Raw genomic sequence first — 21,747 nt, 5'->3', positions numbered from 1 at the left:
TGCAGGGATGTCAGAGGGATTCAGATAGAGTGGACATGAAAAAGAACGACTGTAGGGCTCATACATGGGTTTAAAAGTCAAGTTTTCACTCAGCCGGTGAGGGTTTGCAGCTTTATAAACAGTAACAGGGCAGCAGTGTGCGAATCTCTGCAAAAAAGAGAGAGAGGCTCTCTCTCTCTCTCTCTCTCTCTCTCTCTCTCTCCCTCCCTCCCTCCCTCCCTCTCTCTCTCCCTCCCTCTCTCTCTCTTTCTCTCACTCTCTCTCTCTCTTTCTATGTCGCTCTCTCCCTTCCTCCCTCCCTCTTTTCTCTGTCTTTCTCCAGCCAGGCTAGGTGAAATAGGGTTCAGACCAGGTTTTGTGAACAGGTTGCTGTTTTAAAGCCATAAACAGTCATGTTGAATGATATTCCAGTCTTGTAAATTCATCATCAGTGGATTCTAAAAAGCGTTAAAATCTATAAAACTTGTCATGTTACAAGGTCAGCATATTTTTGCCTGACCTGTTTAGATTACTTGCAAATAGATTCTCCTTCTAAAGTAGCTAATTAACCCTTTAGTGTGCAAACATGCAGCACTCATTAAATGGTACCTGCATCTAATATTGGATCATTTCTCTTAATAAACATTACAGCAGCCTATAGATCAGTTGTTTGTCGTACTGATATTTCTAAACAAAATTGTGTGGCACACAGGACATCTCATTAGATCAAATCCAGTCCCTTCCTTAAATGAATTTGAGACCCCTGTGCTACAGCCTCCTCCTCCAATGCTGGAGTCAGAGCCCCAAAACCTGTAGCTCATTCAGAAAAACCCCAGAAACAGGTGTCACTTGAGGCATTTGGTTTCACTGCCAAAAAGCAGAAGAAATGAAAAGCAGGATAGCCATTTACACAAATGCACTATCCACGGCTATCCACGTTTTCTGAATCAAGAGCAGAACGTTTTTTGTTCACAATTGTCCCGTCAGGGCGGACAGGGTTTTCTCTGCCCTGACAAAGGTGCCCGAGATGCACAGGTAACAGCGCCAGCCAGGACAGGAAAGGATACCTGGACCAGGACATTTTCCACGACAACAGCGGGTTACTGTCGGTGGGCAGCACGGTTTCACTCTCGTACATCAGCATCTCTTGTTGTACTGAAGCCTTACTTGCCAAATCACCACCAGCGTGTGCACCACCTTGGCGATAAACATCCCCAAAAAAGTCCCCCATGGCACTGAGAGCACTTTTCTCCTCCCAGTGCGTCCCTGTTGCCGCACCTCAACCCTCCTCATTTTCTGTGCTCCCCTCCTCCTCCTCCGCAATAATATTCATCCCCCGTTTAACTTTTAACGCACATCCTGATGTTTAATGCCCAATCGTCATGCTGCGCCTCAATGTTATGAGTGTGAAAACTTTATTGTTTCTCATGTCACATGTCATGTGACGAAACATTTGGTTTCTATGCACATATGAGTGAAGTAGAAGCCAAGGAGAGAGAGAAGAGACTTGAGAACGATTAAAAACGTCTAAAGGTTTATATAAAAAACGTAGTCGAATAGGGATTTAAGCATTTGAATTTCAAGAAGTTTTTAATGTTCGAATTATATTCGAACCCCAAAATTCATTCCAACAGCCTTAAATTGCACATATCCAAATCAATGTTATAGATGTTCAAAAACCAATCTGAAAAGATGTGTCTTAAGCTCCTTTTTAAAAACCTCTTCCGAAGCAGATGAGCACAACTGGAGTGGAAGAAAGTTCCAAAGAGTAGGCGCAAGTGATATGGCTGTTCAAAGTAGAATAAATAACTTGCACTGAAAAGTTATGGAGATGGTTGAATATTTGTATGACTACATTATATCTGAGTTAAGCCTTGTAAAAAGTCTTTCATTGAATAGATTGAAAACATTGAAATAACATAAAAGCAAACTAAGAGAAAAGCTGTTTAAAATAGCCCTCTTCCTTTAAAATGCTATTGGTCCTGAGAATCTTAATAGTGTAGGTGAAAGCCTTTTTACAACTCGGATGCTTGATTAGAGAACAGTATACTGTGTACATGTCCTTGGGCTAAGGGCATGTACACAGTATACTCCTTTTTACATGAAAACCTCTGGGAAGTCAGCTTCCTGCAATTTGCCCTTATTTTGTATGATTATTATCTGAATATGGAGATGAACATTGTGTGTCTCCTTTCTCTGCTGCACCCCACAATTCTTAAAGGGATACTTCAACATTTTGGCAAATTCGTCCATTGCCATAATTCCTATAGTCTTGGTAATAGGTTAGTTTCCTTTCGTTGCCAGTGCAAGCTGTTTCTAGAACTGGGGGGACCGTTAAACCAGCTGCACTGCTAACCCTATGTTAGCTGATGGAATTTTTGCTTTCCCTCATCAAACTCATCAAATACACAATCTAACAACTCCAAAACGCTCTTGTGGACAAGTTGTGGCCTATGCATTCATTAGCATTTCTATAGAGAAACTCTGTTCACTTGTACAGAATGCTTTTTTATTTTGAAAAGTTCCTGATAAATTTCCACTGTACACCAAATCAAGTCGTTTTGAGGACAGGGCTTTGAGAGCAGGGAGATGCAGCTGATACGCAGAAAACTCGCGCCCTGTGTGACGCTACTGCAGGATGGACCTCTCCCCTTTGTTTATCTGTGTATAGATCATGTATAGAGATCATTCACAGATAAAAACACTCCACCCGTTATGGCTGAGGTAGCGCAAGTGCTGCCTGCAGCAGACACAGAGTGGAAAAAGTCAGCTGCTGCATATCTCCTTCATACGCTTTTTTTACATGTAGATTTATAATGAAAATATAAGCTGTCCAACCTTAACGTGCTTCAAGCAGGACAGCTGTTCTCTGTATACTCCCACCCCCTCGCTCTTGTTATAAAGCTGCACATCACAGGGACGTCTTTCATAATGAAATTTTGCTCTAGTATTCTGTCTAACCTTTCAATTTATTAAAATCAAGGTTGCAATCAATAAAAATGATAAAGAATCCTTATATAACATCATATGCCACATATTTTACCTCATTTAAATCTCTTAAAGTGAATAAACTAAATTCTGCCACATTAATAGGCCCCTGTGTAAAATATGAAGAGCTGATATAGAGCAAATGGGAACACAGGCCACACATTTTGATCATTACTATAAAGGGCTGCAGAAAAAGTCCATAGCTATTGGTGCTTTAGAGTGATCTGAGGATGTGAGGAAATAAAATGTTTGGTACTGAAAATGTTTGCTGTTTTAAATCAACATGTTTTAACACAAATGTGCATAGTTGTGTTCCTAATTTAAAGGTAAACAGGGGTAATCATATCTTTGTTGTTTTTGTTAAAGACATGTTTTTTTGTAAATACAGAGACGTGTAAATAATTAAATTGCAGAAACTGTTTTTTTTTTTTCTGTAACTATGTGAAATTTTTGCAAAAAATTGCCAGATATCGATCCTGGGCCTTATATCAAATCGAGATCGTTTCGTGGCAGATTTTGTGATATCCAAAAAATCGTATCGTTTTCCAAAATATTGAAATCGAATCATATCGGGATGCAACTGTGATTTACCCCCTAACGCGCAGCACACACGTGCAGCAAAACACGATCCCAGTCTGAAACAAGCATTAGTCCTCTACTCTGCTGCAGTCGAACTGCGCGAAGATGGGCCTGCCTATGAGTGCTTAGGGACGGGGAGGCAGCACCTGCTGCTCAGTGAGAAGAGCAACAAAGATACGTGTTTTCATGTAAAAGTCTCCAAAATGCTCCAGTCACACCAGGAAAAAATCGCTAGATTTGTCTGAAAAGTCGCCAAATATAGCGACTAAGTTGCTAAGTTGGCAACACTGAGTGAAGGAGAGCTGCTGTGGCACTCTGCGTCTGAGGGGAAGGGGCCTGGCACTTTGGCTGAGTTCAACAGGGACACATACAGAGCATCAGGAGCAGAGACAATCCCTATGCAGCAAAAAAGTTAAATATCAGCTACATATTGGTCGGTGTTGATTAATCTATGAAACGCTAAAATCAGCCCGGTTTATCGGCCCCCCGATAAATTGGTCGGGCTCCAATGTGGACTTCTCAGATATTTCTGCTCTAAATTAGCCCTTCAGACCTCTGCAGCATCAGACAACTCTCACACGAAGTCAGTCATAATGAGCTGAGTTTTTTTATCCGCAAACGATCTCATACGGCGGTTGCATACGAATAAAGATGTAGAAGTAGTCGACAAACTAAGGGGAGAGACCAGTCCTGCAGTAGTGTCTGTCTTAAATATGTCCACACAGCTGAGAGAGGAGAGGATATCCTCTTTCCTTCAGCTGCAAAACTTTAAGCCACTGCTGCCGGTAGGCTAGATTTCAGCTAGCTTATTGAAGACACTGCTTGAAGTGGAAAATGTCAACAGGCGTGTGGGGGGAATTTCAAAATAAAAGCATTGCTTGAAGCATCAATTTAGATGGATGCATACATAACTAGCCATGTGCTTGCCATCTGAGGAGATAAACAATCCCAGCACCACAGGACAGTGGGTGGAGTCTGATTCGACTATGAGGTTCATAGTCTAGTGGTACAGCAGCTTGCAGTGATTCACGCAAAAAGGTTAACATTGGCTGTCATTTAAGGTTAACCAGGCAATGAGCACATGCCTGAAAGAGCCCACCCACAAGTGTCATTGAGAATTGCATGACATGAAGTTTGGCAGAGCAACAGAGAAATGCTTGGAGCATGCCCTAATGCTGTTGATGAGATTAAAAGTCCCATCACTGTGAAAAGGGAACTGTAACCAGAATTTTCTATTAAGAAAAAAAGTTAAAGACTGATGGTTTACATGTGTAAAGAAATATTTCTTTTTTTTTTTTTTTTGCATGGGTGACTTTTTTTTCTCACAAACTAAATTAAAAAAAAGTAGAGTTCAATAATTTAGGACTCAAACTCACTCCATACATTCTCAGGAATCATATATGATCATGAATGATGTCTGACTTTGAAAATCTTTGTTACAGATCCAGAAATGGATTACTGTGGTTGCTCACGGACCAGGCGGAGGCAATTAAAGCAAGAGTTGCAGAGCACTTGCAGATGTTGGAACATTACGGTCTCAAAAATGGTGTCCCATCAAATCCAGGCCACGTCGCTGAACCAGAAAGCCAGATTCATATGGAAGTGTTGGATTTGCAGGCTTTTGAATATGAAGGTGCAAGGATCAGCTCATGACATGTTATCCGATGAGAGCAATGAAGAATTTAATTCTGACGGTTGCATTGAAGAAACTGAGCTTTGCACTGATGTCAAAAGGAAGTTGGCTGACTGGGCAGCAAGTCGCAACATTTCACACAGTGCCCTGTCAGAACTACTACAAATTTTAGTGCACTGTGGCCTAGATTTGCACAGAGATCCAAGGACTCTTTTATCAGCTTCAAAAACATGTGAAGTCAAAGACATTGGAGATGAGTGTTATCATCATTTTGGGGTATCAAATGCTCTAATTTAATTGCATCATAGCAATCTCAACCTTCAGTTGAGACTCTTACTCTTTGTTAACATTGATGGATTGCCTCTTCTTCAAAACTCAAAAATGGAGTTATGGCATATTTTTTGGGTAAAGTCAAAGAAATTCCAGGATGTAATGTTATTATCATTGGCCTGTATGCAGGTCCTACAAAGACTAATTCTGTTGCGGAATACCTGATGGACTTCACCCAGGACCTGAAGTATATAACTCTGGAGGGTTTACATGACAACGGAATACATTACAAGATTGCACTTCCTGATGCCTTCATCTGTGATGCCCCTGCCCTTGCCTTCTTAAAATGTACCAAGGGTCATTCAAGTTAAAGCTCCTGTGAACACTGTACAGAGCATGGAGTTCGAACAGAGAACAGGTATTTCCAGATCTGGCTGCACCACTGAGAACAGATGAACAGTTTGAGAATATGGCAGATGATGAACATCATCATGGTGTTTCACCCCTACAAGAGCTAGGCATAGGAATGGTGTCATGCTTTGTTCTTGACTACATGCATCTAGTTTGCCTTGGAAATGTTCAAAAACTTGTGAGTCTGTGGATCAAAGGACCATTACGGTGTCGGATTTCTGCAGCCACCATCACAGTTATCTCCAGCCACTTGAAACTAATCAGAGGACATCTCCCGAGGAATTTTGCTCGAAAACCACGGTCACTCATGGAATACAGTCAGTGGAAGGCCACAGAATTCAGACAGTTTTTGTTGTACACAGGCCCTGTGGTTCTTAAAGGACGTTTACCTACAAGACTGTACAAGAACTTTATGTTGCTGTCTGTGGCAATAAGAATTCTACTTAGCCCAGCTTTGTGTCGCGAATACTGTGATTATGCAGAAAAACTATTGAAATGTTATGTGACCAACTTTGCAAAGATTTATGGAACAGAGCACCTTGTGTACAACACCCACTCTCTAATACACCTGGCTGATGATGCAAGAAAGTTTGGTCCCCTAGACAGTGTTTCATGTTTCCCTTTCGAAAATTATCTGGGGACATTAAAGAAGCTGGTAAGAAGACCACAAAACCCTGTCCAACAAGTTGTACGGCGCTTAGGTGAAAAACCCAGCTGTCCTCAAGGAGAGATCAAGGAAATGAGGAACAAGCCTCAGCCACTGCATGTCTGTGGTCCTACCCTCTTAAACGTTCCTCCTTGTATATGGTACAAAAGGTATATACACGAGGGAAACATAATATCTTGCTCTCAAGGCAACAACTGCTTTGATGTTGAGGGTAAAGTTGCTGTTGTGAAGAACATAGTGGAGTTTGCATCTGGAGAAATGTATGCTGTGTGCCAATTTTATGACTGACAAGGATGCTTTTACGGTTATTCTGTTGACAATTCTTGTATGGGGATCAGAAAGGTGACACAACTCTCCGACAGGCTTCATGGCTTGCTTCCTTCCTGAACTGATACTGCTTCCTCAAGATGAAAATGTGGCCTTTCCCCAGTTATACGACTGTTGATTTATCTCATAATAACTTTGCAGCATGCCCCTCTTCAGCATTGTGGAGTTCAGGGAGGAAGTGTCAAGTGAAGGAAGCGCTCTTGTGGTGATAATTCCGTCATGTTGGTTCACTGATGAGGACAAGACGGACTGTTTTTGGCCAGTAGGCCACAATCTTAATGTCACCAAGGCAGTGAAACAGCGATAATGACCAGATGCTTCATGGGGGGCATGTGCAGTGTGCATGCACTTGGACATGCAGGTAAGAAAATGATTTTTTCTGTTGGGGGGTGGCAGGGGGTAGGTGTAACAATTTAGCTGTAACCATACGGTTTTTTTTTTGTTTTGTTTTTGTCACTTGACAGACACATATGAGGATGCTCGACGCAAGCTTGCCCGAGCAGAGGCTACTTCTGATCTTCAAACAGACAATGATGTACCAAAGAAAAGACCGAGAAGGTAAGTGCAGTGTTTCCCACAGGACCAGAATCTATATGTGGTGGTGGGTTTCTGCTGCTGGGGGGGAATGGGATAGAAAGATTCAGCTCCAAGACTGATCCCGTTACCTGGGCGTTGGGTTTGATATTTTCTAGGGGTGTAAAGGTATGTGTCTTTGTACTGTACAGACATGTACCGAATGAGTACATGTTGAACCAAGCTCATACATAGATGGAAAACTAGAGAACAACACATTGTCCTGACAACCACACTGTTCATGGTTTTTCCTGGCTCAAAGTGAGGCAGAGGTGATACCATTCTGACCATGTGTGCTCAGACCTTTCTAGGGGGGTCCAGGGATGTGGTCCACGGTGAGTAAATTTTGTACATTTAAAGGTAGTAACATCAATCTCTGAGAGTGGAATTAAGAGGCTAAATCTGTGAAACATTTTTTTCACTTTATAAGTTTGTGCTTTAATTTTGAATTGTTTACTGGTCTGACCCGAAATATTTTAATGGTACTAGCCTTAAGCTGTTCTTAACATCAAAAAGCTTTTAGTCTTTCTTTAATGGATGTTCAATTTTTTATCCATAATAACAGACTCTTTGTCAATCATTAGATTATTTATTAACTATTATAATAAATAATAATAATGTGTGAATAATATAAGCAATATTTAATTCAATTTCTGGGTTAAGTTCAAATTCTACATCGATCAACATTCTGTTTATTCCTCTTTGCTTAATATATATGTTTTTAAAGATAAATGAAAGTATAAGTGAACTTCAAAGTCAAAGGTAACTCTGCCCACTTAAATTTCAAAAAATGCACAGAAAGTCAGCAGTTTGGTATTGAGAGGAAGGAGGGGAAAAGGATGGGTCTTTCCAGATGAGGTGGGAGTGACAGTGACGTTCCCTTGCCAGAAAGTGACACGTGGGGCTTTTGCGTTACATGGAGCCTCTCTGCTTGACTCGGCATGGCAGCCCAGTGCAGCAGGGGATTTGCGTTTCCACCACAGTTAAGCTACCCGTTTCAGTGTGCGTCTAGAGCTGATGACTCAGTGTTTTTAGCCCTCCTTGATCTCTCTACACTGTCTGGTCTGATCCATTTCACATCGTTTAAAAGCAAAAATCAAACTGTAGACCGACAGCACTTCAAGTTGCAACATTCTCTCTCTCCCTCTCTTTCTCCCCGTCTCTCTCTCTCCCCCTCTCTCTTTCACTATCAGTAAAACAAACAATAATTCATGCTTATCATCAAAAGGAGAGATTTTTTCCTGCATTTAAGTTGAATAACAGTCTCCTTAATATTGATTTGTGGCTCTCTAAAGAGCAGAAAATGAACACAATCACATTTTTGGATTGGGCAGTGAGAACGGCATGTTTTTTCCCCAGAAGAAATTAAAGACAGACTCTGTCATGGGCTAAATGTTATGAACATCTCCAGCATTTTATTTTATTTTTTTAAGTTTAGAATTTATTTGTATATAAGAAGGGGAAAAAATTAAGGTCCTCATTGTACCACCTTCCAAAGCTCTTCACTGGCTTCTCTAGAATTTACAGTATTTCTTCTTCATCTACAAAAAACCTTGCCATCTTGTCTTGAAATTTGGGGTACTTATACATGTCCTAATCCTCTAAAATATATTTTCACTAAATTTGCTCCTACCTTTGGCACTTTAGAGAAATCATACACCCTCCAGATAAGACTGAAGTACTGACCCAGATGCATTTGCTAAATCTTAAAATACTTTGTGTAATTTATAACACTAAGAATACCACCAGAAACAGTTGGGATTTAAATATGATTTTAAAAAAAATATCTGTTGTATCTGGTATCAGTACTGATGTGTTGCAATTGAATTGGGACTGAAAACAATGTGCATCAGCCCATTTCTATATGATACTAAAATTATGCGTATAATGAAAAGTCATCAAAGGTGAACTAAAATAAAATGTAAATAAAATGTGATACAGCTCAATTACCTATTAACCATCCATATAATCCAGAAAGAAATTCTGCAGAAATTCCACTCTCTGTATTTTTAAATTGTTTGTTATTTAAAATATTTTGTGGTTGGATTTATGCAGGATGTGAAGCTTATGGTCAAGCGTCAGATCATGATTAGAAAAAAAAGACCATGTGACTTTTCTGTCTCTCATAGTCTGTCAAAATCTTAAAATGTGTGCCTTTTAAATTAAATGGAAAAGGGACGTTACTTAATTAGTTAAAGCAACGATTGCTGGTGTAACTTGTCCCTCAAAGAAGACGGCAAAGACACACACTTTGCTCTTTTGAGATACACACATGCAAAAACACACCGAAGGTGCTATATAGAAATAAACAAAAGTGCACATTTTACCAGAAGTGTGGCAGTGTCTCTCAGTTCTTCAGTGTAACCGCTATGAAGCCATTGGAAAGTAAAGTCTTATTTCCTTGAATAACTACTCTGTCTTTGGCAGCACTTTCTCTTATCACGTTTTATGTTTATTGTTCACTGCTGTACTCTGTCTGTGTGTGTCTCTTTCTTTCTCTCGCATTTACAGTGTTTCAAAAACATAATTTCTCATATCCTTAATTTCATTTCTCACAATCTTAATGTCATTTGTCTTAACCTTAATTTGTAGGCTAAAATATTATTGAAAAAACTTTGAGGCAGTTTTTCCAGTACAGCTGTCATCATAATAAAGACAAAGACAAACATTGTATAATAATTCAACTGATTTCTAAGTTATCAATGCTCCTGACAAAGAATAATTTGCTTTTTTTATTTGGCACAAGACTTTAAGACTCATAATTGTGGATCACACTGTGCTATAAATGAAACACCTATCGGAAACAAATTGACCACATTTTCTTACCATAACCTGACTTTGTTCAGCTGTGTACTTTAATGCTGCTAGCCAATTAGTATTGTTAATTCAACAAATTGGATCAAAAACCCATTTGGATGGAATGCACTGCAATATTTGCATTATATCAATGTATGTCTGCCTAGTACTGTCTTGATGACATTTGTTTAACTTTTTATTTTTTCTTTTATCTTAATGTAGGCGATCCATGAAAGCCCTGCCCCTTGAAACAAGTGAAGAGGAATCTGATACGTGTGGTGACGATGAATTGCCTCCCTCTCCTCCCATTGAATTTGGTAGCCATTTTAAAGCATATAAGCCAAGTGTAAGCCAGAGAGTAACCAGCCACGTTTGCTCAAGAAGCACCAGTACACCATGTAGAGTAAATGAGTATAGTGCCACCCCGACTCTGGGAGACCCGAGTGCCACCCCGACTCTGAGGGACCCGAGTGCCACCCCGACTCTGAGAGACCCGAGTGCCACCCCGACTCTGAGAGACCCGAGTGCCACCCCAACTCTGAGAAGCCTGAGTGCCGCCCCGACTCTGAGAAACCCGAGTGCCACCTCGACTCTGCGAAGCCCCAGTGCCACCCCAACTCTGCGAAGCCCCAGTGCCACCCCAACTCAGAGAAGCCCAAGTGCCACCTCATGCATGAGCAGTGCCAGTAGCGCCTCCTCAGATCTTAACAATGCCAGTAGCCTTGGAGAAGCCATGTATATAAAATTGATAACTTTACTTGAGGAAGTGAAGGACACACAGAGAGTGCATAGCAAAATGCTTAACACTTTGTTGAAGCAAAGAGAAGCTTTGACAATGTCTGAACCACCACAAGGAGCAGTGTTTCCGTTAACAACTATTGATGATGTCCAGGCCATGAACGAAGCTGTCGGACTTGGAGTTCATGTCAGGGGTTGTAAGTTCCAATCCTATTAACTTTTACTGTATTTGCACTTGCTTCTAGGTTCTCTGTCAGTCATCTATCAGCTGCTGGTTGCATATATCATCAATTGGAAGCTTCACATTTGTACGAAGGACCCATGTATACTGCAGCGGTAAACTTTGCAAAAACGAAATCCATTTGAGCAGTTTAGTCCATTGTTCACACAAACTTAAGTAAAAGGCCCAGTTAAATGCTCCCTATTTATTGTCTGATTGGGGCTCAGTCTCCTAAACATTACTTTAGGCATAAAGCACACACTGTTGAAAGATCTGATGTATTTTTTTTAAGGATAATTTCACAAAGCAGTGCTTTTATGAGATACACAAATAGGAGAGAATACTGTTTAAGGGTTACTGTGGATTCTTGAAAGTAGTGGCATTGAAATTGATAATCTCAAGATGCATTGTGATGCAGATCAATGCAGAACCAGCTCATATCAATGCAGATGGATGCTGCTTGGTGTATTTTCACCCTTCAGCTGGGCCTACTCTAAATGCTCAAATAATGACCAGTTTCCCTTCAAACAAGGCTTTTTTTCAATGCATTTCAATGGTAGTCTGTTTTAAATGGTGCAGCTTTTCTTGTCTTTTGGTAGTAGTAGTCACATCTGACTCTACTCAACCAGTCAACTTCTGTGTTGTGACTTTGCTAGTGCAAAATACTTGCGCTTTGCAGGCCTGCACTTGGCAGAGCATGGAGAAACAGAGTCTGAGAATTCTGAAAAGAAGACAGCGAAAAGATGTTATCTAGGTTGGGTGAACTCTGTTTGTTTTCCCCATTGACAATTAAAACAATTGTGTCTCATTTTTATCAATACCATTGCAATCACTAAATGCAGTAATATCAAATATAAGAGACAAAACACACATGTGGAGCAGACATGACGTGTGACATGAAAAATTACTGAACAAGTAGCCAGATATGATTGATTCACCATTATCCCAAAACAGTGCAACACTTCCTTACAATGTGCCAATAATATTTTTTAAGGCTACAATAGTTTTAGTTCATATAAAATCCTTTTAATGAGTGTATAAAATAACATGACAGGAAGCAGCCGGTCTTATTTCCAGCTCAATTTAAAATCCTAACAGGATAATCTGAAGTTCGATAAGACTAAATAAGATGTGTGAGTGAGGAAGGACCTGGAGAAGGACCTAATAAAGCTATTTAATTTTAATATGTAACAAATTTTATTTTAAAATTTTAGAAAATAATTTAACATAAATTAATTAAAAATGCAGAAATACACCTAAATCTTTATATTTCAAATATTATTAAGCTTATTTCAATAATGCCTTCTTCAAAAAGCTGTAAGTATGTTTATGCAAACCTTTTACTTTACATTGGAATATTAATATAATGATATCATTCAGGTAAATGACATAAAAAGAATGGATTATTGTGTAGAGAAATTGCTTGTCTCCATGGATCAAAAGTAACCATGTGTAGTTCTATAGAACATGAAGGCAGCATTGGATGAATCGGGATATCAGATTGAATTGTTGGTCTGATCATCATAATAACTATAAATGTGATACCAGTCAAGGTACAGAGCTCTACTCAAAGGACTTGGGCAAGCCTGAGATTGGACTTTTGATATTCAACATTAACATGCTAATAAGTTAATGTAAATCAATTGTAATGGCTTTTTTTTTTTGTTTGTTTGTTTGTTTGTTTGTTTGTTTGTTTGTTTTGAGCACGAGTAACGCACATGCGTTGGTATGACCCTTGTCTAGAGCTGTACATCTTGACTGGTCTCACAATTTGATTTGATTACAAGAATCAGGCCAACAAATCGATTTGAAATGACAATGCATCAAGATTCATCCAGCGCATTCTCCATTTTCAGTAGAACTGCACATGGCTTCTTTTTTTAAATGGAGTTAAGAAGTCTGGTAAACAGAAATCTCCAATGCAAATCTGAATTTCTTTACGAAATACTTTTTTTGTTACACCTTTTAACTGAATTATATTACATAATAATATAGTAATTAAGATAATGCCCATCTCTTATTTACAATAAACCATTTTCATGAAAAATTACAGCTTTTGGAAAAGTTCTAATAAAATAGGCTAAATATTTGGAAGTATAGATAAAGGTTTAGTCAGGTTTTCCCCCTTTCCCCCTACATCTTTATCAGAGAAAACTCTTTCCCTCCCTTACTCACAAATCTTATTTGATTAAATGAACTTCAAATCATACTGTTAGGATTTAAAACCTGAACTAAATGTGAAAGGTATTGTCTGTGTCATTAAAGTTTTTTTTTAGACTCTAACGTGAGGTTAGGACTGGTTCAAAAAAATCGATTCTCCTATTCAGATCAATTCTCGTTTTGAAAATCAGAAATTGATCCATAACATTGATCCATAATGAGATCTATCTTTTAATAGATGCCTTTTCCCTCTCCTTTTGGCTCCATGCGCTCCCAGTCTCAGACTTGCGCCAACACGCAGCCCAAGTTGACCTGCACTTGCTTCTAAAAGTGTTTAGACTATGATTCAAGGTATAAATTGCATGCCCAATCATCTCATTTTGGATATCTGGGCGCATTGTTAATACAAGCTGAAAATCACTTTCTCAAATAGAAACCTCCGCCGGTACAGAGCAGCGGAGCTCTGCAGGTGAAGAGCGCTGCTGCTGCTACAGACCCGGCAGACTTCCACACACAGTAGTGATCATCAGGAGTGCTATGTTCAAGATGAGCAAACCCGACAGTTTCTTGAAAATCCCTTTGCATTGCTCCATACATTGTGCTTTATTGGCCCCTATTCCTCGGTTTTACAGCTGCGCAGATTATGCATGGCCCCATCGTTTACAGCAGGGAAATGACAGGGCCCTCAGTCATTTAGAAAGATATGAGTAATAAACTCACATCTGATGTAGACTTTCTACAAAGTTAGCGTAATATAACATTAACAACATATAATGTACATAATATAATGGATAACATGATGCATGTTTCTTTTTATCAACACTGTGGTTTCCTTCTTTTAATTAAAGTGCATAGGTGTCTGTCTTTAGTACACACCTCACACAGCAGACAGATAAACATTAAAGGACCACACTGTCTGCACTATATCTGAAAATGTGACTATAACTACTACATTGTAATCTTCAGTGTAATTATACATCATGGACCTGATCGAACTTTGTCAAAAATAATTCATCAAATTTACTTGATTTTATTTTTAGTCATTTAACAACAACAGTTTCAACTTGGACTTGCAGTAAGTGACCTATCTCTGTAAGAACAAACATGGTGGAGCCTGGCAGCTCTGCTCCACTGAAGGAACATCCAGACTTAAAAGAGGATATCAGACTGCATTTTAGATTTAAACACTAGAGACAGAGGCAAACTCGGAACAAAAAGACCATTTCCAGGATGGGCCACATGGAGGCAAAATAGTGACCAATTCTCCCTTATTTGCACTGCCTCTCTTTGTTCCTGTCAGTAGACAGCACCTGACTGCATTTGTTAGGCCAGCATTTCTGCCTCCTATTACCAACCTGTTGATAACACTGTAGTTGATTAGTTGAGTAGTGTCACATGGGACTACTGCAAGCACAAGGACAAGAAAAGCTGTACCGTTTGAAATAGACTACCATTGAAATGCATTGGAAGCTGATGTGTTTGAAAGGTTAACAGGTTATTTCAGTAATAATAAGCAGAGGGAAAACAGACGAGCAGCTTTTGTCTGCATCAATTATGAGCTGCTTCTACATTGATGCAGAATTGTTTTTGTCGTCATTACGATGCATCATGGAAAAGATTATTTTGAACACCAGTACCCACAATCCATCCTGTAGTTTGAGATCAGGAAGTGCTGCCATAGTGATGTTGTTAGGAGCAAGAGAGGAAAAATGGATAAAGGACAGAATTTTGATTGGCAGTTTCAGCTTTCAGATCAAGCCTGATTTGACTGAATTAATTTGCACTTACTGTGGACGTGAACTGAGTTACCCTGAGTTCTTAGATTCTTAAAAACTCTGTACCACTCACTGGCCAAGCACACTGCCAATATGGAGAGCTGGCCCCCCTAGCCAAAGCCAGACCAAAGCAATAAACTTTCTACAGTATTTGCTAAATTGGTGGCAACAGATTGAAGGCTGAATAGTATTGTGGAGGATGACTTTCTGTCAGAAACTATTTGCATCAAAGGACTGCACTTATGAACTTTCTTTGAGAGCTATTATTGTAAGTAAAATACTAAAAGGCTCTTCCATCTTAATGTATGTGCTCTCTGGGGACTTGACTTCCCCCAGTAATCTGTAGAGAAAAATTTTCTCTGGAAATGATTTTGATATTAGCTGTCATTGTCTTGGATTGTTGTCATGAACAAACATTTGCATAAAGAAAGCATTTTTGTCCACTGTTATTGTCAAGGATATACAAATCTTCAGAAATACTATCATATGATAAGTTTAGGATGGATAAAAAGGGCGCGATTAATTTGCAATTAATAACAAGTTAACTATCAAAGTTTTGAGATTAATTGGGATTAAAATTTTGATAATGTGATGGTCCTAATTCTAATATTCTGAGATAGTGGATTTTTGTAAGCAGTAAGCTGTAATCATTAACTTTTAAAACGTTTTTAATGTTTCACTTTGTATGAAATGAATCTAGAATATATTTAAGTTTAACCTTTTAATTAAATCATTGCAAAAAATGAACTTTTTCATGACATTAATTTTTAAAAATAAACCTGTATCCCATGGAGAGGAAGAGAGAGAGGGAAAGGAGGATTTTTTTTGGGGGGGGGGGGCATAATAGTAAGAGAGGGTAATAAAGAAGAATCATGAAATGGTGGTAGTAGTAATCATCCAACTGTTCAGTAACCATAGAATTTCTTTTGTGACTTTCACTATGTATTCTCAGGTCGCCATGGTTGGAGAAATTGGAGGTTCTTCAATAGATGACGCAACCCAAAGAATGATGGCATTTATAATGTCACCTGACCTTGCACTGCAATACAACCTCTTTGGACGTCATGGGAAGAAACGCTTCAGGGAGCTACGTCTATTTGATCTTGTTTATGGTAGTTGTCTTTAAGATTAAGTATTTAATAGGGTGGCCATTTTATGTCCAAGGTTTCCAAGGTTTGAACAATTATTCAAATGTGAGGTTAGAAGTTCATGTTCAAAATGTAATTGGCTTTCAGACTCCAGATAGTAATTTCATCAAGCCATTTGGCCATCTAAATTAGTTTGCTGTGTGAGCAAGCAACTTGAGAAATTCAGTACTCTGTACAAGATTAGTGCCTTACAATGTTGATTTTGACAGCTATTAAAAATGTAGGTGGCTTTCACACGGGCCTGGTCCCGGCTCCGATTGCACTTGAGCCCAAAGTCCAGTTCATTGTAGTCAGTATGAATGGAAGCGAACTGCCCGGGCACCAAGACAGAGCATCCTATCAGCTCTATGATGTCATCGTAAAAACTAAACTTCTTTCCACTGCATGGCAGTTTGCTCACATTTTTCCTTAATAAAAGGTGAAAATCATCAAACCTTTTGTTGTAACTCACCTTACAGATGAACACTAGTTTGAGTTGGTGAGAGGAGGGGCACAGGCAATTAAAGTCTCCTGTCACCTCAAATACTGCTGCATCAGTGCAGTGCAAGCCCATTTAATCATCTGATCTGTAGTAGATGTGCAGAAACAAAAGGGTGACGTTGTTGGCCTCTTGAAAAGTGATTTTACATAATCCATGGCTTCAGGATGGACTTTTGCTGGGTTAAAACAAAAACAGTCTTCACTCAGGTCATGACCCGAGTGGTTGCCGTTGTAGCTTTCTTTTTTTTCCTTCTTGGCAGGTTTGTAAACCAGCTACATGCATACCACATGGAAATCATAGGAAACTGCTCACTGTGCTTTATGTATAAAAATGTACAGCATTCAACATATCAAAAGTTATAGAACTGGTGCTTGATTGTCTAAAAAACAGTTTATATCAAGCAATATGTAAATTTTCTTCTATTTTGAGAATTAAAGGACTTAGTCTGACAGTTTTGGGGATAAAAACAACATGCAGTTTTATCAATCCTGAGTGCAAAAAATGCATCTTTTTTTCTCATTTCAAAGCCAAAGTGGTACTGAATGAATGAGCCATTTGGGAGCTGAAAGACTAGTCTTTTCTTGCTGAACTGAACCCTATGATCTGGATCTTTGAACAGAGCAGGAATTAGGATCCTTCATTTCTAAACCCACAGACATAGGGGCCAGCACAGTTACATACCCCAATAAAAAAGTCACTCTGCCAGAACACACAATTCAGTCAGGCATTTTAACGGCCATCCCAGATAGATACAGTCAGCCATATACTAGGTTTTAACCTAGTCTTGTTGACCCTCAGCTAGTTGCAGTCTAACAACTAAAAAATATTTAGTTTGTAATATCAAGTTTTTATCAATAGTAAGTCCTTCAATTTCAGTCTTTACTTTAAGTGACATTGTATATAGTCTTTGAACTAACTTAATTAGCCAAATTGTTTAATTAATTTAAATGTAAAACAACCATTACTGCACTATAAGTACTTAAAGTGATTTGAAATATACTGACGAAAATATTTCCTTGTTTGAACATCATAGAAATATGGATTTGGAATATCCATCAGTCCAGCACTAACATTCTAGTTTTTTGTGTCACCAAAGATCAATTTTTAGCTGATCTCCTACTTTGAATGCATTTTTTCATGGATTTAATGACTTGCGTTGAATTGCTTAAACTTAGGAAATTTAAAAATGGAGGACTTTATAGGGTACCCTATGATGTCATTGTGATTTCAGATGGTAATTGTTGTATTCAATATCATGAGGCATGTCTTGAACTTCATTTACTGGATTCCTTTCAGTTGCCTTTTGTCTATTGCTCTGTAATTTTTTAAAAGAAAATAGATAATTGGTCGCCTGCCATGAGTATGTTACAAAATGGTAAAACAAGCTAGAATAATTAAGTTGACACTTTATTCATTTATTTCTAGGAGCACTGAAGAAGAACATCCTTACAAAGGACCTAAACCAGAAGGATGCGGAGAAGGCTCTCTCAAAATGGTTTACAGGAGCTCGGGACAGAGGGGGCAACCGGGCCGTGAGAGCACAGAGGGAGTTCACCAAAAGGGGTGAAACACAGGCCCTCCAATCTCAAGATGAGACACAAATCCAATAGAGATCAACAATGTCATTCTGGAAGTAAAGGTCTCATCATTTACTCCATGGTGGATTTTATCATTAGCCATAATGTCAGAAATATCCAGCTTACTATGAGCTGTCTTGGGGTAAAACGATGGACTATGCTTCTGTAGAAGACAAAAGTTTGTAAGACAACCTCTTTCCAAGAAATAGTTTATTTTGTGTCTAACCCCAAAGCTATTGCATCACCCACAATCCTAGAATGCCACACTTGCGTCTAATTGGTGATTCTGCTGTAACCATAGAAATGTCTACCATGCCTATGAAAGAGGACTAACTGCTGTTGATAACAAAAAGTACATGCTACTTTAGTAGTATGACTCTCTCTCTCTCTCTCTCTCTCTCTCTCTCTCTATATATATATATATATATATATGTGTGTATATATGCCATCTACAATATATTACAGCATTAAAAGATTTAAAATCTAACCACTACAAATCTAAGTTTAGAATAAAATGTGCATGGTTTGAAAGTTTTAAAAACTAGCTTAACAGTGTCTTAAAGGAATTACAGTGCATTGTAGGATCCGTAGGTCCTGTGTTCTCCTATAAAATTATGCACAAAGTTTTGTATATTTGCCTTTTCCTCCATTCTCAAGTAATGTTTTTGCACCAATTGAAAAAATATATATTGTCATAAGTAGTCAGGTAGCTAGTTACTTGGTTAAAAGTGTTTGTATACAGATTTGAAAAAATGTCAATTGAGGATTTGAATGGTGAATTTAATTTCAACAACTAGAGCTTCTAAAAAAGTGGATGAGCAGCGTTAAGACTGTCCTGTTGGCAATGTTAATTTTATGTTCAACCTTGTCACTCTTATAACCATCTGTTCTCAACATATGCAGTTTGTGCAATTACTACTTACAGTGTGGTAGTTTAACTCAGACGGCCATGATGACACTGATTCATTGTTCGCAAGTTGTTCTGCCTCCATAGCCTATAACCTCTTATCCACACTGTTTTCAGTCAAACCAAGGCTCTACAAGATTAAATTTATACTTTTTCCTTTAAAAGAACAGTTAAAACCTAACTATGGTGAAAGTAGTTAAAAATAGTCCCCATGCCTGCCATTGTGGTTTCTGTTATGTGTTCCACGACATTTTGAGCAGTTACAGCAGCCACTTGCAATGCTTATAGCACTGCACAATGTTATTGCAGTAAAATGGTTAGTTTTTGTGAAGGCACATTTTATATTAAACTCAAGTTTGTTTTGAACACAGCTGTGTGTCATAGTTTTTGTTGTGAATTTTAGCACCAGTTGTTTAAAATAAATTATTTTACATTTTTGCCAGTGTTTCAGGCCTAGGAGTCTGCTGACCTGCACCTGATGCAGGTAGTGCAGACAAACCTCATACAAACCCACTTTCTGCAATCTGTTTTTGAAAATTTGCAGTCTGTAAAAATATCTTAATTTTTAAAAAAAATTACAAAAAAATGGGTGTCTGTTGCTGTATACAGACTTCTGTAAACATGAATTTGTATTTAAAAAAAAAAAAAAACATTTTCGTACTAAGCATTTTATGTCCTGACCTTTGTATTCTCTTTGGTGTTTAGGGACCCACATGTAGGGCCGTATGGGAAACTGCTGTCAAATCCATCTGGAACCCATTCTGAAACCCTGTTGGCCCCCTTCTTGAGGCTCAGTGAGGTCTTTTTTCCAGGCAGTGATATCGGGCCTATATGGGTCTTATATCAATTGCCCAGATAGGCCCCATATAGAGCTCAGGTAGATCCCACTTGAGGCCCATTTAGCAGTCCCATGTGGGGCCTCCACGAAACCTGTGGAGAAACCCACTTGGAACCCATTTTTCAGCCCACTTGGGCCCCACACAATGCCTAGTGAGATCTTTCTTCAGGCAGAGATGGGGCCTATATGGGTGCCATATGAATTGCCCAGATAGGCCCCATATAAAGCCCAGGTAGATCCCACTTGAAGCCCATATGGGCAATTACAGGTGGGGCCCCCATGGAACCTGCGGACAAACCCACTTAGAACCCATTTATCAGCCTATTTGGGCCCCACACAAGGCCCAATGAGATCTTTCTTCTGGCAGAGATGGGGCCTATATGGGCCCCATATCAATTGCCCAGATAGACCCCATATAAAGCCCAGGTAGATCCCACTTGAAGCCCATATGGGCAATTACAGGTGGGGCCTCCATGGAACCCGCGGACAAACCCACTTAGAACCCATTTATCAGCCCATTTGGGCCCCACACAAGGCCCAGTGAGATCTTTCTTCCGGGGAAGATGGGGCCTATATGGGCCCCATATGAATTGCCCAGGTAGGCCCCATAAAAAGCCCAGGTAGATCCCACTTGAGGCCCATATGGGCAATTACAGGTGGGGCCTCCATGGAACCCGCGGACAAACCCACTTGGGACCCATATTTGCAGCCCTTATATAACCCATATGGGGCCCACATGGACATGCTGGCTGGGATCCAACAAAGAAAAAGAGTCAAAAGCAGGAGCAGGATGTTTGACAATGAATAAGTAAAGATGATTTAAAAATATGAAAAGAGGTGATAGATCTAAGTGAGTAAGGTAGATTATTCCAATCTGATGGAGCTTTAAACTTAAATGCACGGCGACCAATTTCTTTTCTGATTCTTGGAGTAAAGAAAAATAAGTGATCTGTATTCCTTAGGCTATACTGTGAACTGAAAGGAATTAAGAATTGCTTCAAATACGTAGGAAAATTAAAATAAATACATTTAAAAGTAAATAACAACCAATGAAATTTCCTTCTGGCTTTGGGAGCCAGCCAATTCAAAGACTCATACATTAAACAGTGATGGGTCCTGTATGGACACCTGAGAACAAATCCACACAGAGGGATGCAAACATGGTTGGTGGTGAAAGAGTGGGAATATCCTGCTTAGACCTCTAAATAGTCTGTACCAGTCTGCTGAACCGAGGCAACAGGACCTGACTCCCACCATCAGTCAGACCTCCTCCTTTCCAAGATGGAGTTAGCTAAAGGAGTGCTGTCAGTCGAGGGGCATCTGCAAGATTACTGTCGCCAGATGGGATGAAGAGACCTCCTCCTAGAGGAGCTTTATTCTGCTGAGCATTTCTGTAGTTTTGTCAGCAGGAGAAAGAACACTTTATGATGCAGTTTGGTCGTTCTGCTGTTGTGATGAAGGTAATGTAGGGGCAAAACTAGACTCAGTCTGCTCCTCGTGTAAGGAAAAACATGAAATCTTTAAAGCAGATGACACAGATGTTCAACATTGTCAAGAAGAAGATGAGTTATGACAGAGATATGTTTTATCTTCTCCTCCAGGGCAGTGATATCTAGCCGGACCAGACTGTGTAGATAGTGATCAGGGCATAAATATGGCCTGTGGCTGCAAACAGGAAAT

The 21,747-nt window shown here is 39.3% G+C and overlaps 1 protein-coding gene across 1 annotated transcript; it reads left to right on the top strand.

The window, feature by feature from the left end:
• Positions 1-7,160: 7,160 nt before the first annotated feature.
• Positions 7,161-18,355, top strand: LOC121520206 (uncharacterized protein DKFZp434B061-like). Its single transcript, XM_041803578.1, has 5 exons — positions 7,161-7,215; positions 7,319-7,412; positions 10,446-11,148; positions 16,069-16,228; positions 18,171-18,355. The coding sequence occupies exons 1-5, from the start codon at positions 7,161-7,163 to the stop codon at positions 18,353-18,355; spliced, it is 1,197 nt and encodes a 398-aa protein (XP_041659512.1).
• Positions 18,356-21,747: the final 3,392 nt, after the last annotated feature.

Source organism: Cheilinus undulatus, linkage group 13 (genome assembly GCF_018320785.1).
Source record: "Cheilinus undulatus linkage group 13, ASM1832078v1, whole genome shotgun sequence".
NCBI classification, from domain to species: Eukaryota; Metazoa; Chordata; class Actinopteri; order Labriformes; family Labridae; genus Cheilinus; species Cheilinus undulatus.
This window is presented reverse-complemented; position numbering and strand designations above follow the sequence as displayed.